The sequence below is a fragment of the Centruroides vittatus genome, unplaced genomic scaffold (genome assembly GCF_030686945.1).
Source record: "Centruroides vittatus isolate TY-2023 unplaced genomic scaffold, ASM3068694v2 contig_5, whole genome shotgun sequence".
NCBI lineage: Eukaryota > Metazoa > Arthropoda > Arachnida > Scorpiones > Buthidae > Centruroides > Centruroides vittatus.
Window position 1 is genome coordinate 823,441 of NW_027122286.1, and position 27,142 is coordinate 850,582.

Genomic DNA, 27,142 nt, shown 5'->3' on the forward strand with positions numbered 1-27,142 from the left:
AATGCAATATTGAATGCTTTTTAAAATAGCTTCTATGTAATTAGTTTACTGTTTGGTCATCATTAAGAATACAAATTGTGTTTTTATTTGACTGAGTGCAAAAATTGGCAAATTATAGTTATTTTTTTTTTGCTTCTTTTTTATTCATATCAACTATATTTCTTGAACGTTTCTTTTTGTAATATATATTCCACTTTAAAAAACAAAAACTAATTATGGATTTATTACAAAATTTAATATGAAATTAAAAACAAACAGTAGTATGATGTGACCAGAGGGTCGGCATCTCTTCGATGCCTGCCAGGACCGACACCACCGTATTTCGATTGACACGGAAGCCGAGAGGGGCGTGTTGATTCGGTCCGCGAGCGGCCGCGTGTGCGGGCGATCGGGCGAGATGGAGTGAGACAGCGCGTCGTAAGTGACTCACTCATAGACTACGTTAACGAAACAACCTAGTTTATTTAGAGAAAAATTTAAAGGAAATTACATGGACCGCGGAATCTGACTGATAAGGTTGATATACATGCTTTTGCGAATGCCGAGAGAGAGAGTTTACAAAAAAACGCGTGACGATAGACACCTGACGTAGCGGTGGGTCTTCCTTAGGCTAGAGCAACCTCGTTGACCGGAGTCGGAAAGTTCGATGATGAGGAGAAGAGATAGTCCTGTTAGGTGTACTCACTAATCCGTAGGCGATCAGGTAAATCTAATAAGGGAAACGAGAAGGTGACGGAGCCAGAGGCGATGTATATAGTAAATCTGAGCGACGACTGCACTATCGGAATAATGGGCGACGACTCGCTAAATTTTTCTGTTCCTTCTGATATTCAACTGATGAACTTGAGACAATAGTTCGAGAGGTTATGAAAAAGCGCCACTTAGCTGCTGAGAACTTGACAAACGATTAACTCCCAGGTGTGGAAGTTGATAGTTATCCGACAAAATGGTATTGTTAGAAGGTTATGTAATGATTTAGTTATGTAAATAAATTACGTAGTGCTGAGTTTCAAAATGGTGCATTTATTATATTAAATAACATAACACCTATTTATGACAAAAACAAGGTTTAATAAAAATATTTTCACATTTTTATGGTATATAACAGGGGTGGCCAACAAGTCGATCGCGATCGACCGGTCGATCGCGATGCCAATTTTGGTCGATCGCTCGCGATGTCTTTGACTTAATGTGTTACACTTGTAACTGAACGCAACTTGTAAACGTAACGCGCAAAAGCAACAATATGCATGCAGTTATGACTGGACTCGTAGAAAACACAGCCATTTAGCTTGAATATTTGATACTGTCATGCGGTAGCTTCTTTTCTTTAGTATTAACAATATTATTATTATTAATCAATATTATTTATCCACGGTGACAACGTTGAGTTTCAATTTTTCATTTGTTTAAAATGTAAGTACCTGTCTTTATGTTTTAAATTAAATTATGGCTTTTCTTACCTATCTATTTACTCGATAAGTGAGCGTTTTCGGCAACAGACCTCTATATTTTTGGATTTTTGGAAATACGTCAATTGAGAAAAATATCCCAGTATCACCAAATGTAGCAAATACATTTATTCCTGTTTCGGAACTACATACCTGTGTGAATTGGCATTTTCATACTTAAAGTTAACGAAGACTAAACATTCTGTCCTGACTGAGTCCCATACTGAAGAATCTATTATTATCTTTGTCAGGATATACACCTAATTACGTTTTCTTGGTAAGAGACGCGCAAACTCAGTCTTCCCGTTAATGTAACGGAATAAAATAAATTCTAAATCTGTCTTCGTCAGTAGCTAATTTGAATTAATAAATATTGTTAATAATTACTCGTGTTGTTTTAATTCCCCTGGACGTGAGTTTTTTGGCCCGTTAAATAATTACGTTGTTTTTTACGTAGGTAGATATACAGGGTGTTTCAGTACAAAAAGCACTCCCGCGAGCTTTTGATAGATTAGCAAAAAAGAAGTCTAAAAATCTTATATCATTCTTCCACGATAAATTTTCCTCGCCCAAAAAAAATCGCGAAAGTAAAATTTTATAATTAAATTATCAGCCGTACTGTGCAGTTTTATAACAAGTTTTTCAAGTTTACGAACCAATACTACCACAATTTATACATTGTAATTGATAAAAAAAATTAAATTATATTTTAAGTTAATAAAAATCTATCTTGAAAGTGTCAAAAAATCGATTTTTTTAGGTGACGCCTGTATGGAATGAACTCGTAACTGCAAATATCAAAAGTTGGGTCTGGAAATTTATTTTCTCTATGGAGTTTTCGCGGGAGTGCACCTCGTACTGAAGCACAGTGTATAAACATACGGGACATTCCAATTTCCAACGCTGACTCAGCGCTGATCTCAACGTTCGTTAAAATTCGTTCCTTTTTTCAACGTTGAGGTAGCGCTGTTGTCAGCGCTGACTCAACGCACTCAGCACTCAACAGATATGTTGACTGCTACTTTCCAATGAATTGTGGGTAATTGGAGCGACGTTTGAATAAAAAATGGCGACAATGCAGGAGATGCACGTTACTGTGGACAACGAAACTTATCACTTTATAGTTGATGAAAAACAAGCGAAAATGATGACGGAAGGTAAGATTTAAAAAAAATTGAATATCATTTCAAGTAAGCAATAAATTTATTTTTCATTGTTTTTGTCAGATCACAATTATTTACTAGAATACATAAATAAACTTCGATCTGAGAATCAGAAGCGTTCAGCATCTACAGGTACTGTACATATTTTATATTAATAACAAATTAAATGTATTTAACCAAATAGATAATTATTGTTTTTATAAATTTTAATAAAATTCCTCTATTTAATTTTTTACATATATATTTAATGATAGAACAAACAACTTCTGAAAGATCAGAAATGAATGTACAGTCTGTACAACTTTCTGGAACAGAAAAAATTGGTAAGTATATATTAAATAATAATATACAGTAAGGATACTTTGTAATTATTATATATTGAGATTTTCTTTTAATTAATGCAATTTAAATTGAACAAGTAAACATAAATAACAGCTTTATATTAAATATAGACAATATATATTTATTAGAATAAGTGTTCATAAATTAATTTTTTGATATTTATTTTAATGAATGAATGGGAACATTCTGTTGAAATTTATAATTATTAATTCTTTTTAAATAGTTCAAAAAAATTTTCTTGACAATACCAAAACTGTATGCAGTATTATGTATATTATATCAGATATCATGTTAAAGATTTTGTGTAAATAATAAATTATAGCAAACTATAAAAGAATTCAAAATAAAGATTTTTTTTTTTAATTTTTAAGCTAATGAATGGACTCGCCAAGCGACATTACTCCTAGTAGAAACAAGATTGGAAATGGAGGAGGAATTCCTCAAACCAATCCAAAAATCTAAATTGTGGCAAAGAATTTCCGATTGTCTTAAAGAAAGTGGGTACGCATTCCAGTCTACAGAATGCCATTCTAAATGGCGAAATTTAATGTGTACGTACAGGAAAAATGTAGACAGATCAAAACAGTCTGGTGGTGGTGCCACAAAATGGGAATATTTCCATAAATTTCACGAAGTTTATGGAAATAGGTCAAATGTGAACCCCCCCGGTAATTACCTTCGAAGTTCTTTGCCAGGTGCCACCTCTGAAAATTTTTGTGAAAATGAAAATTTAATTGCTCCAAGTACCTCAAATTCCCAAAGGGAAGAAGCAGAATCTACAGAAAGACCAAGAAAGAAGAGAAGAACTGATGATGAACCACCATTGTGGTTTAAAAAGTATTTAGAAGAAAAAAAAATAGAAGACAAAAGGAAAGCAGAAGTTGAACAACAACGATGGAACGATTTAAAAAAAATAGAAGAAGAAAAACTAAAAGCCATGCAAAACTTAACGGATGTCTTGTTGAAATTGGCCGAAAATAAAATGTAAAATGTTTAAATATTTTAATAAAATTTTTTTTTGTTTTGATGACTACTAATAAATGTATTTAAGATTTACCAAAATACATCTATTCAAAAAATCAAAGCACTTTCAATAATGAACAAAGTTTATTAGAATTATGTAACTCACAATTACAAATAACTAAAAGTAATAACAAAATGTTAAATACATGATTAATACATTTCCTAAGACTGGTTCAAATATTTAATAAAATTTTAAATTATATACAGTATTATAAATGCAGATGAACATGGTATCAATGTGATTAAAAATTCACAACATAATAGCAGACAACAATAATTACAAACTTGATTTTAAGGTATTAGCAGAAAAAAAATAATAAAAGTAGATAATTTTTAACCATTATGATGGGCATATATTTTATTAGCAATTTTCTCTCTTTTGCTAATTCCATCTCGATATTCTTCTCCAAAATTCGGAGAACTGGTTTGAAAATTATCATTTATAGAACAAGCATCTGGAGGTATATCATTGTATAAAATGCACAAATTGTGCAATACACATCCAGTAATAATTACTTCTGGAATCAAATCCCTTCGAAACATATGTAGATGTTTTAGCCTTCTAAATCTTCCAAATAATTGTCCAAATGCTTGTTCAATAACAATTCTAGTTGAACTAAGAATTTTATTATAATATTTTTTTATATAGTTTAAGTGTCCATTATCACGATAAGGAGTTAATAATTTTTTGGATAATGGATATGCACTATCACCTAATAAATGATAATTTTCTGGAATCATCTCAGGATTATGTTTCATTTTTAGAAAGAGAGGACTTCTTTGGAAAACTCTGGCATCATTTGATGAGCCTGGCCAACCAGCAAAGACATCTATAAATTTTAATTTTGCGTCACATACAGCCTGTAGAATGACGGAAGTGAAATTTTTTCTATTAAAATGTGCAACCTTTTCATTTTTGGGGGCTGTAAATGGAATATGAGTTCCATCGATACAGCCTAAAACTCCGGGAAAACTGTTGGACCCTCTTAGTTCATTAAATTCGCTAACAGTTTTTTCAATTTCTCCTCCTGTAGGCCACTGGATAACTCTCTCTGTTATTTCCATTATATCCTTACAGAATGCAATAAATTCTCTGTGAGCATGGCCCTGTCCAATGCCAAATCTGTCAGCTACACCTCGAAAAGATTCTTGATTGCCAATCAACCATAACGATAGTAATATGGAATCTTCTCTTTTCATTGATGGCTTTCTTTTATTAGGCTTCGAAATAATCATCTGCATCAAATGCTGAAATAAAAAATAAAATTTCTTAAATGATGACTGCTGCTTAAGTATCGTTTCTTTTGCCACATAAGCGAAATATTTTAGGTAAAATTATATATAATAAATTTTATATATATATATAAGTTTTGAAACAATTAAATTTTTTAAAATTAAACACTTCTATCCTTTGTAAATATAATTACAGTAAAAGATTTGACAAACTAAACAGATAATTATAATTTAAGCACTTTTACATACCTCAACTGTTGAACGATTCAAACGAAAGTGAGATTTAAAATCTTCCATGGAATACAAAGGAACTACCTCTTCTACATAACCTATTATTTTGGCCTTCTTTCTCTTTTTATTTTCTTCCATAGCTGCTACATTTACATGTAGCAGTTCGTCGTCGTCGTCGTGTTTCATTTTCCTTTTATATGAAATCATCGCATTGTCATTAAAAATATTGCAAAATGCTGTAACAGCAGAAGAAATGATATACTTGTCCTCCATCTTGCTGAGAATGGAATCATGGGAACTAAGCACTTCGTAGTCGACTTGGAACGTCGTTGATGACGTCAAACTGTTGACTTCAACACTCAACACTGGTGTTGAAAATTGGAATGTCCCGATAGTATGTATTTCACACCCCCCCTCGCCACTTAGACTATGCCTACCACAAGTCGATCGCGACATATTTTTAAGATAAAAAGTAGATCTTATGTACACAAAAGTTGGCCACCCCTGGTTTATAAAATGAGAATGTTTCTTAATTCAATGGTTTTAAACATGGCATAAAAATAACAGCAGAAGTAGCAATTTTTTAATTAATTTACTTGTAAAAATAATTATAACATACAATTTATATCATAATTTTCTTGCTCAGCATTTTATATCTGAAGAATAAAAATTACAATTGAATGAAATTACAATTGAAATGAAATTTGTAATAAATTAGCTTGTTCGTATGAGGGTCTAACCGTTGCGAACTCCTCACTAAAATTCGCGTTAAAATATTTTAGAATGAAAAAAGAGAGAGAGAAACATTTTTGTGTGAAAAGCACGATGCGTAAGTGTAAACGATATATTAATAATAATGTAGTGTAAGTCCTAAGATCGACCACCACTAGAATTAAATGTGAATTTTGAGCTTTCCCGCGATTTACCAAGTTGAGATCCAATTATACTTAGCAACGGGGGAACCATTTAGAAAGCCAGATCGAGAAAAACGACCAATTGGAATGGGCGAATAGTGACAGAAAATGATAAAAACCTCAAAATTCGAAGTTGGCTACGTCTTTTTCCGAATATTCTAAGTTTCAGACCATTTCCTGTTTATCTGTGTGTTGTCTGTTTCTCTTCCTTGGATCGACACATCTTCCCATCTCCGGACCGCATTGTCCAGGGGCCGTCGAGACATCGGAGGAACTCCCAATCGTTAACCTAATCGTTAATCGTAAGGGACACTTCTTTATTTGAGACTATCTTGGAAAGAAGAGGAAGAACCAGAATCATTGCCGACATTGAACATCCAAGATTGCAAGAATCTTGTAAGCTCCATTCGTGTTGAACAAACAGTTTGTTGTAACTGTCGAGTCTGTCTCAGTGCCAGTCGCACCCACGTACGACTTCTTCATTCCTCTGTACGTCTTGATTTCGGACATCCCGATCGACAACCTCACATTCGTTTCGATTTTTTTTCTTTTCGTCTCAATTGGAGTATTGTTTGAAATGTTCAAAATAAACTCAAAAAATTTTAGTATATAAAAATTTTTTCAAAAAGTGCTTTGACACCAATACAAAGCACTTAAACAAATGCATCTGAAATATTATTCAAAAACAAGACTATTGATTAAATCATATTTTTGGTCATGTTTTTTGAGATTGGGAGTTGGAGTTACCACATATATCTCTACAATGCATTTAAACACACATCTAAAATATTCATGTCCGATTGATATTACTGATTAATAAATTCGGTTAATATTACCTGCGGTATCGAAGATGGCGACGGGAAATTTTTTCCCTAGATACTAAACGGCGACGGGGAAGTTTTGTTTTCCCCTACGTTTGAGATGGCCGCGTTTCCGGTAATCTCGAATCAGATTCTCGAGTGATAATCTGGAAGCAGATTAACAAGGAATAATCTCGAAGTAGAATACCGAGTGATCTAAACGTTAGGGGGCGTACCCGTACTATCTGTCGCATTATGCAAATTAATAAATTTCCCCGTCGCCGTCTAGTATCTAAGGAAAAAATTTTTCCGTCGCCATCTTCGATACCACGGGTAACATAACCATAAATTCTATATTTCGTTATATTTATTGAGTATTTAATAAATAGCCATCGCTAGTATTTATGAAACCGTGCCGGTACTTATTCTACAACTTGAACACCAACTATATAGTGTATTCACTCGGACACATGGCAAATTTCATCACTAATTTTTATTCAGCTGAATAAAAATTAGTGATGAAATTTGCCATGTGTCCGTGGATGGTGCGGTGATGGATGTCGCCACCCCGCGGATATTGTGGTTTTTTTTTTGTTACTTTTTTCACATTTATGTTTTGAGGATTTGTTGCTGTTTGAATGCTTTATAATTTTATTTTATCTAGTTTTATACATTTTCTATAATTGTACTCACTGTTAAATAATTAATAAAGGTGTCTCATTACTCTCGTGAGAAAAGGCGAGACGAGAACTAGTATGGCGACAGTTGGTTAAAGCAAAGTTAGTCGTGTCTTTTTTCAAGAAACGAAAGCATAAACACAAAGATCATTTATCACATAACATAATTTTGGTCCGTCGAGGCGGATTAAGTCCGATAACAAAGAATCGCAATCATTTCCAGTGAGGAACGTCTTTTTCAAGAAACTTTTTGATGCAGTGTGTTAAGCCTAACCTCGTGGATATTGCGTTGGTTGGAATATCGAGCAAAGGTCAGTTTTAGCAGAAAGTTTACTTTTGCAAGTGAGTAGAAAGTTTATATCGTCTCAGGTTTCGTTAGGTAAACGTAGCCGTACTAGTTTAATATAGCATATAGCAAGTTGGTATTCATCATGGACATCCCGCAACAAAAAAGGAACCGTAAGGTTATTAAACAAAGCATAACAAGACATTATAATTTTGCTTTTAGTAGTGAAGCTCAAAATGCAACTATTCATATTCTTAGCACAAGAATCACGTTATTAGACGATACGTGGAAAGAGTATCTGAATATAAGTAACAATATAATCATGTATGGTACAGATGAACAATCAACAGCTCAAGAAAAAGATTATGAAGAAGTAGAGGAAAAATATATTCAAGTACGATCCAAATTATCATCATTAATCGACGAAAAGGCGCCAATAACAGAGACAGCAACATCAACACAAGCATCACCACGACAGTCGAATGCATCATTTGAAGGGCAGGCAAACTCCTCGTCGATAAAATTGCCAAAAATTGAACTACCAACATTTGACGGAGATTATTTAGAATGGATCAAGTTCAAAGACTTATTTTCAGCAATAGTGCATAACAATGCAACTTTAACAAACGCACAGAAACTTCACTACCTTAAATCAGTTTTAAAGGGAGAAGCTGAACAACTCCTACACTCCATTGAAGTCAGTGATGGTAATTATACAGAAGCATGGAAGATACTGCAAGATAGATATGAAAATGAACGACAGATTATTAATAGTCATCTCAAGGCTCTTTTTCAACAGCCACGTGCAAGGACTGATTCGGCGAGTGAAATCAAACGACTACTAGACACTACTGTAAAACACGTCAGAGCATTAGCAGTGTTAAAATTGCCGACAGATCATTGGGATCACATTTTGGTTTATACGTTAAGCAACAAACTCGATGATGAAACAAGAAAACAGTGGGAATTGAAGGCTACAACGACTACATTCCCTACATTCAATGAGTTGAAGCAATTTCTGGAGCAGAGATATCGTGCTTTAGAGATTTCCGTGAGCAATATGTTGAAACAAAGAACACAACAAAACATAGGAAAACTGTCAACTACACTCAAAGCTCATAGTGTGACCGTTTTAAGTTGCCCAGTTTGCAAGGAGGCGCATCATGTTTTTTACTGTCCAGCATTCCAGAAACAGAACGTAAAAACTCGTAAGGTCACTATCAAGAATGCTGGACTCTGTTTTAACTGTTTTAAGGGTAATCACTCCGTGAAAGATTGTAAATCTACAGCTACATGCAAGCATTGTCGTAAGAAACATAACACCATGCTACATGAAGACGAATCTCCCGCTTTAGTTACAGCATCAAACGCAGCATCATCTTGTATAACAGCGAACTGCAACACTAGTGAAGTGATTATTACACACCACGCATCTGAAACTCAACAAAAAACTGTCTTGTTAGCGACGGCAGTAGTTAATGTGATTGACTCGTTTGGAACCAAACATCAAGCCAGACTACTACTAGATAATGGATCACAGTCATCATTTGTTAGTGAGGCGTTTGTGCAAAGAACAAGATTGCCGCGAGAAACCGGAAAATTAAGAGTTGTAGGTCTGGGACAAACAGATTCTGGAGTTACGAAGGGTATAGTGAAGTTACAACTTCAGTCGAGATATGACCAGTTCTCTTTACAAATTAACGCATTCGTATTGCCGAAGCTTACAGGTATTCTCCCAGCAGTAAAGGTTAACATTTCAGACTGGAAGCATATTAAAAATATAGATCTAGCAGACTCAGCATTCAACAAGCCTCGTGAAATAGACATTCTGTTAGGGGCAGATTATTATCACGATGTCTTAACATCCACTCCAATAATAAAGGAGTCAAACTGTCCTTATTTACAACTCACAAGGTTTGGATGGGTAGTCTCTGGTCCTGTGGGCCAGCAACTTGAAGACAAGGTGATGTGCAACTTTGTTATGTGTAACACAGATAAAATACTAAAACAATTTTGGGAAATCGAAGAAGTAGAAACCACACAAAAAATGTCAGCAGAAGAAACAAAATGTGAAGAACATTTTCAAAAAACTCATCGAAGACAAGAAACTGGACGCTATTCAGTCTCATTTCCCTTTAGGGAAGAAAGACCAACGTTAGGAGACTCCAAGCAAATGGCATTTCGTCGGCTTCGGGCATTGGAAAGAAGGCTAGAAAAGGATTCGCACATTCGTACTCAATACAATGATTTCATGAATGAGTATGAAAATAAACACCACATGTCTGAAGTTGTATCAACTACTGAAGAGTGTTACTATATACCTCATCATTGCGTCATACGAGAAAGCAGCGAAACCACGAAGCTCCGTGTGGTTTTTGATGCCTCAGCCAAGTCATCGAACAATAAATCACTAAATGAACAAATTTGTGTGGGACCTAAAATCCAAGATGATATATTTGAAACCTTACTTCGTTTCCGTACGTGAAAGATTGCTATTTCGGCAGACATAGAAAAGATGTTCAGACAGATATCTATGAACAATGAAGATAGAAGATGGCAACGCATTTTGTGGAGATCATCACCAGAATTACCAGTGAAAGAATATGAACTGAATACAGTAACGTACGGTACCACATCTGGTCCATACTTAGCTACAAGGACCTTGAAGCAACTGTCGATCGATGAAAGAGAACATTTTCCTGAAGCGTCGACAATGGTTGAACATGACTTCTACGTGGACGATTTAATGACAGGTAGAGACGAAGTTCAGAAGGCAGTTTATTTCGTGTCAACAGCTTACAGAGATGCTAAATAAAGGACAATTTTATCTTCGCAAGTGGATCTCGAATGACAGGACAGTGATATCAGCCTTACAACAATCTGAGAGTACTGACAATCATCACATTAAGGTATCTGACTTAACGAAGGCCTTAGGTCTTAATTGGAACACTAAGGAAGATATATTTTACTTCGTGTTGTGCAAATTCTCTAGTCAACCACCTACAAAGCGTACTGTAATTTCAGACATCGCACGACTATTTGATCCATTGGGTTGGTTAGCACCAGTCACAGTCAAGGCCAAAATGATGCTCCAACGCCTTTGGACAATTGGAACACCATGGGACGAATTGTTACCTACAGTTATTGCAGAACAATGGAAGGGCTTTAGGGCTGAACTTCAAACGTTAACAGAAATAAAAATACCACGTCATGCTATTGACAGAAAATATCCACTTCAACTGCATGGGTTTGCTGACGCATCTGAACGAGCTTATGCTGCTGTCGTGTACAGCAGGCAACAAATTCAAGGAGAAGTTGTAATCAAGATACTCTGTGCCAAAACTAAAGTGGCTCCATTGAAGGTTGTGACTCTTCCTAGATTAGAACTCTGTGCTATACAACTCTTAGCTAAGCTAATGCATCGAGTGAATCAACAATTGCAAATAAATAGAGAAAACATTTTCGCTTGGTCAGATTCAACTATAGCTTTGTCTTGGATTAAAAGTGAGCCTAGAAATTGGAAAACTTTTGTGGCAAACCGAGTAAGTGAGATTCAGACTTATCTTCCTCCACAACACTGGAAGCACGTTAAATCCAAAGATAACCCTGCAGACTATGCGTCACGTGGGCTTAACCCAGCTACGTTAAACTCATGTGATCAATGGTGGAATGGACCAAGGTTTCTTTACGATGAGGAACTAACTTGGAAGGTAAATACAATCAATTATTGTGATGTTGACGAAGAAAGAAAGACAGCGGTCGCTTTCACAGGCAAAACTGATACTGAAGATCCTTTGAATATAAGAAAGTCATCTTCATGGTTAAAACTTCAACGCATCCTTGCTTATTGCAGAAGATTTATCAACAACTGTAAGAAAGAAAAGAAATATAGACAAATAGGACAGTTAACTCCAACAGAAACAAAACATTCTGCGATCTGCATTGTTCGACATGTACAGCAGGTTTGCTTTAGAGATGTTTTTGAAGCAATTAAAACAAATAACTCAAAACACAGATTACGCGCACTCGTACCGTTTGTTGATGAGCAGTGCTGTCTTCGAGTTGGAGGCAGATTGCATAATGCAAATATTAGTTTTGATGCAAGACATCCACTACTGTTACCAGAGAAACACCACCTCACAAAAATCATCGTGCAATATTTTCACAGGTTGCTGCTTCATCCGAGCATTAATCTCTTGATAGCTCAAATTAGACAACTGTTCTGGATTCCGCATACTCGAACTTCAGTAAAGAGGTATACTAAAGATTGTGTGGCTTGTTTTCGAGATCGAGCTTCGGAGGAAAGTCAACAAATGGGTGTCCTTCCACAATATCGTGTTCAGCAACTGCGACCTTTTTCGAAGGTTGGAATAGATTACGCAGGACCATTTCCTATTAAAGTGTCACATGGAAGAACAACAAAACACTGGAAATCATATTTAGCGTTATTTATCTGCATGGCTACAAAGGCAGTCCATCTTGAGGTCGTAAGTGACTTGACAACTGCAGCCTTTATAGCAGCTTTAAGAAGGTTTACTTCAAGAAGAGGTAAGCCCACTGATATATTTAGTGACAATGGCACAAACTTTGTCGGTGCTAACAATGAGCTTCGGGAGTTACTTCAATTTTTGAATAAAGACAGTACTAAACAGGAAGTTATTTCAACTAGTTGTAATCAAGGTATAAGTTGGCACTTTATTCCTCCTCATTCCCCACATTTTGGCGGATTATGGGAATCAAATATCAAATCTGCTAAGAAGCATATGAGACGAATCATAGGCAATCAAATTCTTACTTATGAAGTAAGAATTTTACCAAACCACCGTACCGTAACCACCGTATTTTACCAAATCGAAGCTTGTTTGAATTCCGACCTCTGACACCAATCAGTGAAGATCCAAATGAACTAGCAGCATTAACTCCAGCGCACTTTCTTCTTGGGGAAGCCCTAACTTCTTTACCAGAACCTAATCTTCAGCATATTAAACTGAATCGATTATCCCGATGGCAGTTACTCCAGCGCATGGTGCAAGACATTTGGAAACGTTGGCATTTGGAGTACCTGAGCCAACTACAAAATAGACCAAAATGGGTAGAAAAAAGAAGAAACCTACAGTACAATGATTTAGTTCTTGTCAAAGAAAAGAATATCCCACCTACAAAGTGGATTTTGGCCAGAATTATAAGAACCCACCCTGGCAAGGACGGACAGGTCAGAGTCGTCGACATAAAAACAAAAGACTGAATATTTACTCGAAACATCAATCAGCTATGTAGATTGCTTGAAAACTAGGGATTTCAAGGTGGGCAGGATGGATGGTGCGGTGATGGATGTCGCCACCCCGCGGATATTGTGTTTTTTTTTGTTACTTTTTTCACATTTATGTTTTGTAGATTTGTTGCTGTTTGAATGCTTTATAATTTTATTTTATCTAGTTTTATACATTTTCTATAATTGTAACTCACTGTTAAATTATTAATAAATGTGTCTCATTACTCTCGTGAGAAAAGGCGAGACGAGAACTAGTATGGCGACAGTTGGTTAAAGCAAAGTTAGTCGTGTCTTTTTTCAGAAACGAAAGCATAAACACAAAGATCATTTATCACATAACAGTCCGCGTGATTATACTATATAGTTGGTGTTCAAGTTGCAAAATAGCCATCTGTTACAATTAAGATTCGAATTTGATACTAAAATTTATCATCATACTTTGTTACAAATCTATATTTGAAGTATACTTTCCTAATAATTTATCCTGTTCTATATGCTGTATATATATAGTCATTCTATCAGATAAAGTTTATTAATCACCCGACACCGCCAGTCACAATCGCGTAAGAACACAAAAAAGAACATTGAAGAAAACATGCTGACTTAAACAAAACCCATAACACAAATTGAAGAAAAGAAGAAAAAGGAATGCGTATATACTGAGTGAAATCATTACAGTTGTTGTTACAGCATCTTGCTTATCATATCAACGAGTGTACGTCGCGCAATCTGTTTACAATATGGTAAGAGACAAGTAAACTGTCACATTTAGAGAGTCCAGTAAAGTCCAAGTTCAGTTAATCGCAGGTATCAGAAAGTAAAAGTTTGTAATTTCTTTTAACATGTGAAAATTTTTAAGATTAATCGAAAAGAGATTCAGCTGACATGTCATTCCAAACTAGCCAAAGCAGCTTGTTGTTGGTAGAAAAATCTAATGTCTTCCAACATTGGGTGGTCAAAAACGTAGAGCCGAACCCCGTTACGTATCCCACAGTGGGCAGCAGTCGATGTCTAAGCCATCAAAACCTTGCAAATACACATCAAATCGTCCATGTTCAGTCAAGAGTTGAGAAAGTCTGAGTGAAGTTCTAATGAAGTTCTTTCCCATGCTCTGTTTCTTTGGTCCGCCGTATGTATTACGATTCGATATGGTGATCGAGGTTCGATGGAAAGCACACCTCCACACTCAAGTTAAACAATATTTACAGTTTATTTACAAATCAAACATGTAGAGTGTACTGTACAAGTTCGAAAACATAGTATATACAGGATAACAACGAGTAGTGTCTCACGTTCTAAATTAGCTTCCAGGAACTATTAAACTTTAGAGAGATCTCAGTCAGCTTGTGGAGTTGGCTCAGCTGCACGGGCAGTCCATTCTCCGCACTTACCCGTCCCTGAGATGTTTACCAAAAGAGTACGCTCTCTCTAAGCTCAGCGGGCTTCCCAAGTGCCTAAGACTACCGTGTTACCAGTCTCTTGCCTTTCTTTCCTCCCTTTCCCGTTTGCTCTGCAATTTAAGGTATTTTGGACGGAAACTTCTGACTAATCACGAACCGTTCTTTCGTGAATAGTTACACCTAGGTCCGCTGTTATCGGACGAGACTGGAGCTTACATTAACGTCCGCCACTTGTTTACGTTTAGTAGTTTACCATATGGCAAGCGGTCTATCGTCTGAACACACGTGGGTCCAATTGAGAAAGTCGGTGCTTCCTTTGTTTTCCCTCTGTTTACAAGTCAACACCTTACAAGTGGTATATTACCCGACCACACGTGGGTCCAATTGACAAGGTCACGCTTATTTTGTTCCCTCTGCTAAAAGGCCAATACTTTACAGTCCGTGATCAAGTTTGTTCCATTTTTTGTTAAGTCTATTCAGAAAAAACTGTCCCTCGGCGACCGTTTCCCACTCACACTGTCAAGCATCGACAGCATTGTACCGAAGAAAGTATTTCAGTATCGAAACGGAGAGATGGTTGTATGCCGAAGGAGTTGAATAATTACCTGTAGCAGTACGATCGAGAAAGTCAGTCAGTTTGTTGCCCGAAGTGCCCTCTGTCCCCTGATCCAGTTAATGGAGAATCAATTGGAAGTCCCCAGAATAGCGGTAAGAATGTCTCTGAAGATTGGATGTGTACTGTCTTTGTCTTCCAGTGTGGCAACGATTGTAGCGCTATCGGAGAAGGCAGGAATGAATTTGTTGATGAAGTTGTTGTTACTCTAATTTATGGCCATCAGGATAGCGAGCATTTCGGATGAAGCATACAAGTCTCAATATGGGTTTCTCTTCCTCTGTCGAAAATTACACATGCACTTTCAATGCTCTTTTGTGTTTTCGGGCCATAAGTAAATGTTTCAATATCTACTGTTTCTTGTCCAGGAGCTGGTCCCTTTCTAAGTGCTGGATTTGGCAAGTCAGCAATAGTTCTTTTGACCTCAAAAGAGGGTGCGTCGAAGAGAATCCCGTTGATGTCCGTACTCCTATCCTTGGATACCCAAAAATGCTTTCTAGCCATTTGGATCTGCTGATGAATAGGGAATTTCTCGGTAATTACCGGCAACGTAACATTAGAGACAGTTCTGTAGCATCATGTAAGACAAATAAGTAAATGCCGCTGCGCGGATCTCAGACGCTGATAATTGGGCGAATTCAGGACTAGTTTACCCCACACAACAGACCGATACAGATAATAAGTAAAAAATAAAAAAAAACAGTCGTAAATTGAGTTTACGGCCTCAAATCCGAAACTCATCTGTTCTTGGCATCATGAAGAAGAGTATTAAAAATCATATCAGTGTGGTCAGTTACTTGCATAATACAGTACGTTGAAAAGGAAAGATGTCCTACAGAAAATATGGCCTTTCTGTCTTCAAAATAATTTGTCCTGAGAATAAAAATTTTCTTGGACACGTTTTCAAAAAGTACTGTCGAAGAATCCGTTGCCAACAAGCCGAGTTAAACGCGTTTTTCAAGTCTAAGCTAATACCAAAAATTTACTTATAATCTTGGAGCATGTCTTTTATACATTCTGAGAGATTCAGTACAGCGTCAACAGCTCCTTTTTGACATCTAAAGCCGTGCTGGGCCTTGTGAAACAGTCTCCTAAACTCAAGGCTGGATGGCCGAGCGGTCAAGATGGCAGCCTACCGTTATGGGAAACCCGGAGCGGTAGGCTGCCATCTTGAAAATGTGGAATGGCCATAAATTGGAGTAACAACAACTTCATTAACAGATCCATTCCTGCCCTCTCCAATAGCCTCCAATCATTGACATACTGGAAAACAAAGACAGTACACATCCAATCACCAGAGACATTTTCACCACTATTCTGAAGACTTCCAATTGATTCTTCATTAACTCGATAAGGGGACACAAGGACACTTCGGGCAACGAACGAGCCGACTTCCTCGATCGTACTGCTACAGGTAATTCTTCAACGCCGGGTCAAATATCCCAGGAACTTGCACTAATTGGTAGACTTGACATTGAATGATTAAGCTCTCTTCATTTTGTCTGTCAATAAAGTAAAAATTATATATAAGATATTCATCATCAGAGAGACTGTCGACCGTCCAGAATTCCAATTTTGCACAAAAGCACAGAGACCAATGGAGCACATAGTAAGATCAATCCATGCTTCATCGTTTTTTGTGAAAAAAGTAGGCGAAGAGTTCGGGTCATCAAGCAGGAGAAGGCCATGAGCAGCGATGAAATCTTCCAAATCCTTTCCTCGGTCGACCCTACGATCGCCCTCACATGAGCCAGTGTGCATTGAAATCTCTAACAATCAAAAATTGAGTTTCTTGAAATTGGCACATAGCAGCATCGAGATCCTGAAGTGCATCCAGGATGCTAGAACTTCTTGACCAATATACGTTAAAGACGATTATTGTAGTCTAAAAACTTTATCTCGATACATACACATTGAATTGGTAGAACAGAACTTAGGATGGGAGATGAAGACCAGATCAGAGGTAGATATGATATCTGCAGTCCAAGGCTGTCATTCACGACTGAATATTATTGTCTCTGGTGCAAAAAATCGTCACTCTTTTGCTGCGGAAAAGAGCTCCTAAATAAGAGCGATATCAGTGTTTCATCTCTTGACATCAATGGCGCATCCAGAAAAAGAACCAAGGGTCCTGGCACCACTAAAGTAAAAGGAATTCTCCAAAAATTTTTATTGCTTAAAATTCATTTCTTATTTATATTATGACGTGTCTTTCATTACTTGTATCTTAACGTCACACATAAGGTAGAAATTTATTGAATTTTCATTAAAAATGCTTTCATCCGTTTAACTCGGCTCTCCAAGATTAAATTTTGAGTGCGCCATTGCTTGACATAGCTAAAGACTTGCAGTGATAGCCCGTCCGAGATTCACTTGAACAATCCAAACTTTTGAGTTATGGAAACTAGTACTAGTGTTGTCATTACAATCCATAGTCTATTCTTCAGAGCAGTTGAGTTTTAACCCGAGGAAGAACGGGACAGACTCTCTCCAATGCGTTATGGTTGTGTGTGGCAAGTTACTCTCAAATAAAGTTAACACTGCTTGGTTCTTCAGATTTCTTTTGACAGTCTTTCTATACGTGATCTCCACCACATTGACTGTAGACGCGTACAGTATCTCAGCCTCAAAGATTGCCTCCAGCAGTTGCTCTTTTTCGATAGACTTCTGAATAAAATTATTTTAACAAGAGGAAGACACCTCTTGGGAATCGCAGACCGTACTAATCCAGTAATAATCCAAGGAAAATCCTAAAATAATCCAAGAGGTAAATCTATCATTCTAGTCCTGCAGAAATCATTATTGAAGTAATCCACAAAAGGCACCACAAAAACACAAAATTTTTACTAAATTCCAATCACAAATGTGTAATCCATCATAAAAAGAAAACCATTAAGACCGTTAGAAACATTAACGGTTGTTATAAGGAAAACAATGTAGCTGTGAATGCTGCGAAAAACACAAAAACTCACCGAATCGACGTGAAAAAATGGATCCATCCATTCTCACAAATATCACACCAAACGAATCCTTTCGTCGAGTCGAAATCGATGGTTCCGAAATTATTCAGGAGGAACCAAACTTCGTGGAGGAAAAACAATTTATTCGAGAGATCGAAATCATAACATTAGACAAATTTGCATTAGAAAACAATATATCTTAAATAGTTTTAGATATCGTATTTTCAATTGGTGTTTATTTGGCTAATGAAATTGTGCCATTTCGTACCATCCACCATAAAGATGACAAATGGTAGACTGAAATATCCAAACTCTTTATATGGTTTTCGTTTTAATATTTGTTATATCATAGTATTTGATTTATGTAACTACAAGGTTATCTTACGTAAGTTCTTATCACACCGATTGACCAATCTAGCACATTTTAAAAATGTTCTTCCTTACTATACACTATTTAGAGAATTTTTTAAATATGTTAGATTTAAAATCAAATACTATAATATAATATGCAAGAAGGGTTAGAAGTACGAAATAATCTAATAATCTTAATATTTGTACTTATCTTTTCCCGGGCAACGCCAGGCTTCCCTACTAGTTATTTATATTTTGAAAAATATTTTTTCCAAGCATTGTATTTTGATACTTAACGTATTGAAAATATAAATGTTTATAATCTTAATTTTATATCACTTATTTAATCATAACGAATAAATTATTTTCTTGTTGGCTGATAAAATAAACTAGAATATAAACTATTTGACACGTGCAAAGCTGATTACAACGGAAGCAATCAGAAAGTTTTGCAATTTCTAATGTAACATAAAATTTACAAAATTGCTTTTTAAGTTTTGTTATATAAGGAAATGGGACTTCTTGGCTTTAAATAGCCTGAATAAAGCATTTTGTTCGTAATATGTTAATATAAAAATTGACAATAAAACTATGTTCATAGTGATTATGAAGTCTGTGTGCAATTCTAAACATTAATAATTTTCAATGTATACATGTTGGAAAGGATCTTTAAACAGAATTTAAAATCTGAGTTTTAATTATTATTTAATTATTATTTAAGTATTTAATTATTTTAATAATTATTTTAATCGTCTTTAAATTTAGTCCAGTATAGAGGAGTCTCTATGAAAACTTCTTATCTAAAATGGTGGGTAGTGGAAGTGTGCAGCGGCGTGAGGGAGGGGTAGTGCTTGCACGTGAATAGTGAAAATGAAGACAAGGCGTGGTGTTTAGGAAGTGTAACTTTGGCTCGTAAAAAGATAAAACCTTAAATTTGTATCTATTTGTAGAGAATAACAGAATCTACAATATTATTTAGCAATAATAACCGATAAAATAGAATTTCGAAAAAATTATGAGCCTATGAGTATGCAGAGTTAAAGAAAATTTTCTTATTGTCGACGAAATTTCAAAGGAAGTATGCACAGAAATGTAAATCATTGAAAATAAAAATTCAAACGGAACCAGAAAAGCTCAAATTGACTAATTCCGAACGATACAGATTGTAAAGAGTTAGCAAAAAACGGAAAGCGTCAACGCCGACTCCAGTACATCGCCGCCTGACCTGATGGATATGAATTGGAATGTGATAACCAGTAAGACTTTAAGAAGGGTCAGATGTAAATGTTATTCATTTCATTTACATCTTACCCTTCCTCTGATAACACAAAGACGGATTCACGCCTTAAATGACCTTGATAATCGAGGTCATTTAAGTTTGTGTTACCTCCACGCACAATCCATCTCCAATATTTTGTACTGTTTTATAATCATGCATTAAGCCTACTTACGACTTGCATATTTCTTTTTAAAGAAGCAATAATTAACAATCAACAATGAATATTAACTTGCAATATCACAATTTTTTTTTCTTTGAACTGAGTCGTTTAACCTATAGACCGCCACGATGAGTTTTCCAGGGTTTTTTCACCTGTGTAACACCCAAATAGGGACCAGTTTTTCATAAAGCCCTGGGCCAGCACTACGGTATGGACAAAAATCATAAATTTATATAAAATTTTTCAGCGTATAATTTTTTAAAAAATTTTTATTTATTTTGATTTATATTGCACGGCGCAAATTGAATATTGATTAAAGGAACACTTCTAATTGCTATGGCATTTCAAAACAAATTTTTAAAATTTTTTTATAGGGGGAGAAGGGGCGTCAAATACATGTCGTGTCCCGGGCGGCATACGCTCTAGCGCCTGACCTACTCATTGTGTATCTTTAATAAGCTTATGTCAACATCAGGACGTTCCGTTACTGCCGATACCAATACCATATCGATACTTCCTTCTACATCAAGTACTTTTGTACTCGATACTTTTGGTCCGATAACGATACCGGTGTCGATACTTTTCCTCGGGTATCGGATCTGGTATCGTTGCATCGTTTTATAGACAGGTAAGAAATGTAATCATTTAATTCGAAACCGGATTTTGCAGCCGAATCAGAAACCGAAATGAAATTTTACGCTATTTTCGGTTAAGATGAACTTATACGAGAAATTGTAATGACCAAAAAAGAATAAATGTATTGTGTCCGATTTTATTTCCAAATCCATATACGCTTAGAGTTCTGATTAATATTTATAAATAAATATTTAGTTAACCATACTTTTGTTTGTTAATCAACTTGATTTCAATGATATTTAGGATCAGCTTTAATTTGTATATACTTGTTTGCACAGACATTTATAAAATTTGAACACAACTAAAAACTTTCAATGTAAAGACACTGTTTTACCTCTTCATCAGTGATTTCCATTCCATGTATAGTAAAACCCACAGAGCCCATTAACAGGACTGTAGATCTGAGGCTGCTTTTATGTACGTATGACATCATACGAGTGCAAACTGACGTACTGACTGAACAATATAGCATGGATTCAATTCCCTGGAGTAAACAACAGAATATTAATTACTGGTCTGAGGCCCAATCGCCTTCAATGTGATCAGTATAGAACACATATCTATTTCTACGCGGTCCATTTTACGCGATTTTGAAATAACGCGATTAACAAAAGAAAACTAATCCTCTTTTTGGCGATTGATATTTTACAAGGAAAAAACAATTTATTTAAATATTTTTAAATTTAACTTTTCGTTAAAATTGTTGAAATCAATAGTTAAGTTTTTCTTTTTTAAGCACAATATAGTACTATTTTTACCGTCATCAGAGAATGCTGTATGTCGATTTTATGTTTTCTATGCTACCTTGTGTTTACTATATATACGTACGAATAATGCTAACGGTAAGTGATGTTAGAATAAAATAACTCGTGTTTCTTTTGTAAATCGCTTATTTTTTCGTGCCATCGAAGCTGAGGATCAAATAAAGCATTTTCATACGGGATGTGTATAATGTACATTTATACCAGACATTTTTTACAAGGCGTTCTTTGGAACGTATCCACCGTGCAAAAAATAGATAGGTATAGCTTCTCTGCAATAAAACTACTGAAAGGTGACAGGACAGACTGAACCACGACAGCTGCCAAGATTGGCAGTTTCTATATCCAATACTGATACTGCCCGGTATCGATACTTTTCTGGTACTGGGATATTCCTAATCAACTCTAGTGTACTGTACACTCTGAAACTATATGATATTGACAAATGCAATTCAAAAAATCACCGAGCAACTACGTTAAAATGTTTTACTGTGGATTAAAATAAAACAGTATGATTTAAGCTTTCAAATTTTTTACAGTGTTTTTCAATCTTATGTACTGTAAAAGCAAAATTATTAAGGTTTTAAATTGTACCTGGACGTTATTATAACAGATGGCGATATTAGATAAAACTTTATCTATTAATTGATAATTTATATTCTTTTAGTAACTTCGTTTTCAATTTTTATCATTTTATCTCTATATAAATAAAAAGTAATTTATCTCATTTTAAATTTTTTATTTTAATACTTTATTATATGTAATTATTTTTTCGGCTGTTATATATAATAGAGGCATAGTAAGGCGATAGGTCAAAAATTTTTTACATTTTTGGACTCAAGGAATCTTAAAACGTCTAGAAATTTAAAAAAAAAAAAAAAAAAAAAAAAAAAAGATTTAAGGGTAATTTCTGTATGTATGGATGTTTGTGTGGTGGGGCACAATTTTTTTCACCCTCTTTGAAGTTTAACAACTCTTGTGCTTTTGTCGAAAATTTCTAAAATTTTGTAAGGAGGTTTGTGCATTAGGGAGATTAATGTATTAAATTTTAATAATTAAAAGTCGAGGAGAGGAGATAATGGGATCGTGTGTATTTCCAGTAGGGTCGGACTTAACGATGATTTTACTCGTTATTAGCATTTACAATTTTTTATATTTATAAAACTCTCTCTACCTTCAAAATTGAGCTTTTTGCCATTTTATAATAGTTAAAGATATTTAAAAATGTTAATATTTTGAACTATTTTTAACTCGTTTTTTATGCTTATTATATCAATTAAATTCTACTGTTAATCACTCTTATATTTAGTAAATAGTTTTATATAATTTTATTAAGACATTTTAATAATTCAATAAGAAAAAACCTTCCATAAAAAATATATAAACGTAGTGTTTATTCTAATAATATTAATCAGTTTTTAACTTTGTATATACAGGGTGGGCCAGCGAAAACGAAACGGCAGAGTGTTCGTGTTCGTCCAAGCAAATCGCTCGGACAGGTCGATTTTATTCTCGAGGGAACATCTTTTGCAATAAAGTTTTTGCGATTCTGAATGCAACAGACAACAAAAAATTTTAAAAACTCATTTATTTTGTATTAACTAAACAAACATTTATTTCGAAAAAAATGTTTGTTTAGTTAATATTCAGATTCGCAAAAACTTTATTGCATAAGATGTCCCCTCGAGAGTAAAATCGACCTGTCCGAGCGATTTGCTTGGACGAACTCGAACACTGCCGTTTCGTTTTCGCTGGCCCACCCTGTATACAAGTTATCCATTGGCGATAAATTAAGTTTAATCAAGCTTTAAAAGATATTTCTCGTTGATAACCTTGGAAAAATTAATCTAACTAATTAAACAGCAGCGTGACTTTTTGCCTTCATTTGACCTATTTAATGTTTTTCACAAGTTTCACAAAACTATACGTTCAGAAAAGCGAAGAGAGTTCATTTAAAAAAGTGCTAATTAAATACAAATATTTATTTTTTCTTTAATCAAATTCTTTATAGTTGAAAATATAAATCGTAGTAATCAGTTAATACAATGTATTTAATTGTAAATTTATTGTTTCTTCTGATTATTCCTTTTGCCTTCTGGTACAGGTAAGTAATTTTAAAATCTTATTAAATAACATTACAGAAACTTATCAATTTTAATTACTGTATACTTCAAAATATAAATTATCGATAAATTATTGAAAATTTTAGGATTTAGAATTATATATATGTATAGGTTATAATATATATATATATATACACTCTATATGGGGTTATACTGTATATATACACTCCATGAGGGTAAGTAAATATATATATATATATATATACACCCCCATATACACTCTATATTTACTCTTTCAAAAGGAGCAAGTCTATTTTTGGAAAAAAATAAAGGTAACAATAGATAAAATTTAATACAATAAACTGATAAACACTGTGAAAATATAAAAATTCTGTACTATTCGTATATTTCCCGTTCAATTCACAATACTGTACGTGTATATCGGCAAAATATATAAACTTGATGACTTTATTACTATATGTACAGTACTTCCTGTTTATCATAAATACTTCAAAACGATAAGCCCTAAATAAAAATTGAAAATATAAACATTAAACAATAAACAGACGTTATTCTAAGATTTTTTTTTCCTACTTGCACAAATATCAGTTTTGTTTCGGCCAAGGCGATAAATCCTAACGTTAATAAGCTGCTCTGAAAGACATAAATGGAAAATAATGACAATAACACAAATTTTACATCTGTATAATTATTTATTAATTTCAATCACGTTCAATCTTACTCGTTAGATATGCACTGTGCACCTGCATGTGATAAAAGTTAGTATATCATAAGAGCGCTGTGTTTGAGAATACTATTGGTGTTACGGCTACATAAAAAATATTGTATATATTTAATACAAATGGTAAATCCTACCGACATTACTTCTATACGTCTTTTTTTGTGGGCTAAATAAAATATACAGTAAAACCTACGTAACCGGAAACGCACAATACCGAATATTTTGCGTGTGGCAGATTTGGGTTTTGAACAGGTTCTTTTTTAACATAGAAAGTTGCTCCGTTTCGAAAAATATTTTTATGTTTAGGCTGGAATAAGATTAATCTGGTTCTCTTCCTCTTATGCTTTCCACGTCTGGTCTCCACTTTCATCTAACTCCGATCTCGAGATTAAGGAAGGACTGCGACGGTCGGACGACAGTGAGAATTTATAGGTCTACAATTTTTACAAATTGCAGCCCAATAAGCACTCTCCAGTAACAGAGTGGATTGAATCACCGAACACAGGTCTTGGGTTTGCGCATGGTCATCGAACTGGCCACGTGGAGTTTTCTGGATTTCCTTCGCGTTAGTAACACTTACACTGAGGTCAGCTTTACAGAAAAGTCTTTTCGGGACGCATTCTATTTGGCAGAACGCTCACATGTCACGTTGCCGCGTATAAATAAACCAAACCAATTTTAATACTTTTCCTATAAACGCGATATTCAGGTGAACATGCTTAACTACATCCGCCCCCTCCCCTGATTTCATCTTCCCTTAGTAACTCATAAACCCATTACCCCAAACTTCTTTAACTGATACTGCTTAAAATGTTCTAACGTTCAGCCAGATCAATGTACTGTACAGTACGTGCAACGATTTTAAGACACAAAGTAGTGCTCAAAGTCTTATTCTATGCCGATGTTTATTTTTCCTCTTTAGTATCATGGCGACATTGCTTCGTTCAAAATATTCTGTAGTTATACTCTGTTTAATGTGCACTTTATACACATGTTGAGTCTTACTGTTAAATTTGCTTCCAGTATTCTTATGCCACAAGTTTCAAAAGTTTTCTTTACTTAGATATTTTTGCTGACCTTTACTTTTTCAAACTGGTTTCACTAGTTTTTTACGGGATCACATAAAAACAATTATTCTCGCATTTTTGAAAAATTTTTATATTTAAACAAGTCTTATATCAAGTCTTTTGGACGTTAATGTTAGCAAATTGGATCACGTGCGGAGTCATCACAACCTATCCAACATGGATCACTTTTCAGATATTAATAGTAGACAAGTATTAATTAGTTATCGTTGACCATCCTCTCTGCCGAGAGGGCAACTACTAATTTTGGTTGAATTGACTTCAACCTACATCTGCAACAGTTCTTTCTTTCTATCGGACCCACCGGTATGGTGGCATTCGAATAGGAAAATTACAAAATACGCGGTTAATGGCGAGCACAAAATACGTTTTAAGTGCTTTTTGATGGTGCCAAGTTTCGATATTCAGTCTATTTATTGCGAAATTTGATTGGTTGGCAGATTATCATTTGATATTCGGCTGTGAATGAAACAGTTTGTTACAGTTAATATTAGATGAAAATACGATATCTTAAAAAAATTAGGATATTGTATTTTCAATTGTTGTCTATTTCACCAATGAAATTGTACCAGTTCCTACCATTCAGGTATCGTGATAAATAGACTGGTAGGCTAAAATAACCAAACTATTTATACGATTTTCGTTTTAATATTTGTTATATTATAGTACAGTAGTGAACCGAAAATTGGAATCAATTGGGGACTGGGGTTGTTCAGGTTAGGGATTTGTTCCGATTACGGTTTATGTACGAAAAAATATATTAACCTGTCCGATGTTCAAATTTTTCTCCGTTGCGTGTCGCTTCGCGTTGAATTTTTCTCCGTTGCGTGTCGCTTCGTGTTGAATTTTCGTCGATTTTAAGCCTAACGAAAATTTTTATAATAATAATCGAGGCTATCGTATCGTTAAAAATTATTTCTTTATTTTGTACAAACAAAATAAATATATTGAAGAATATAAAATCATGAAAATTATACTTTAGAAGTAAATTTAGTATCAAAAACGTTTGATTCAGCACGACACAGTCCGACTGAAAATCGTGCCGATTACCGGCGATTCCAATTTTCGGTTCACTACTGTATTTGATTTATATAACTACAAAGGTTATCTTACGTAAAGCTTTATCACACCAATCTAACACATTTAAAAATTATTTATTCCTTTACAGCAGTGATTCTTAACCTGGAATGCGTGCACCGTCAGGGGTGCGAGAGAAATTTCAAAAATTAAAGAAAAAATATAAAAAGGTAATGCGCGTATGGAAATGGAATTTGAAAAAGTAGACTTAGAACAGTTCTAGTGTAAAAAGTTAGAAGCTTTTCCATAACTGGCAAGAGCAGCACTAGAGACATTTACCATTTGCTACCACCTAACATTGTGAAATGGGATTTTCAGCACTTTTGCACATCAAAACAAAAGCCAGTATTCGCTTAAACGCATCTGATGACTCTTGGCTCTTTCAAAAAAAGAGCCTCGCTTAATAAAATTATTATGAATAAACAACAACAACTCAGTTATTAAAATTTAAATATTGCTTTTTATGTTATATAGCAGTGGCGTGCCGTGACATTTGATGATAGGGAAGCTGTGTTTCTGTAAAAAGCCGACTTCCAGGGGCAATCAGTTAATTGCTCGTCAGTGATAGTCTAGGGTCCATTCGTACGTGCGTGGTAGCGGAAGAGACGTATCTGACAAAAACC

The 27,142-nt window shown here is 34.8% G+C and overlaps 2 protein-coding genes and 1 long non-coding RNA gene across 3 annotated transcripts in view; 2 read left to right on the plus strand and 1 right to left on the minus strand.

Annotated features, from left to right (window-relative positions):
• The window catches only part of LOC136978211 (cytochrome P450 3A11-like), a 230,304-nt gene that overhangs the window by 185,055 nt on the left and 18,107 nt on the right, over positions 1 to 27,142 (plus strand). The gene's annotated exons all lie outside the window — the stretch shown is intronic.
• Positions 2,327 to 3,342, plus strand: LOC136978167 (uncharacterized). The gene is made up of 3 exons (XR_010881184.1): positions 2,327 to 2,746; positions 2,869 to 2,937; positions 3,328 to 3,342. It is a non-coding gene; the product is annotated as an uncharacterized lncRNA (long non-coding RNA).
• On the minus strand, positions 4,313 to 5,834 carry LOC136978146 (putative nuclease HARBI1). The gene is made up of 2 exons (XM_067273800.1): positions 5,462 to 5,834; positions 4,313 to 5,227 (listed from the first exon to the last, which is right to left on the minus strand). Exons 1-2 carry the CDS (start codon positions 5,714 to 5,716, stop codon positions 4,313 to 4,315), a joined length of 1,170 nt encoding a protein of 389 aa, XP_067129901.1. The 5' UTR covers positions 5,717 to 5,834.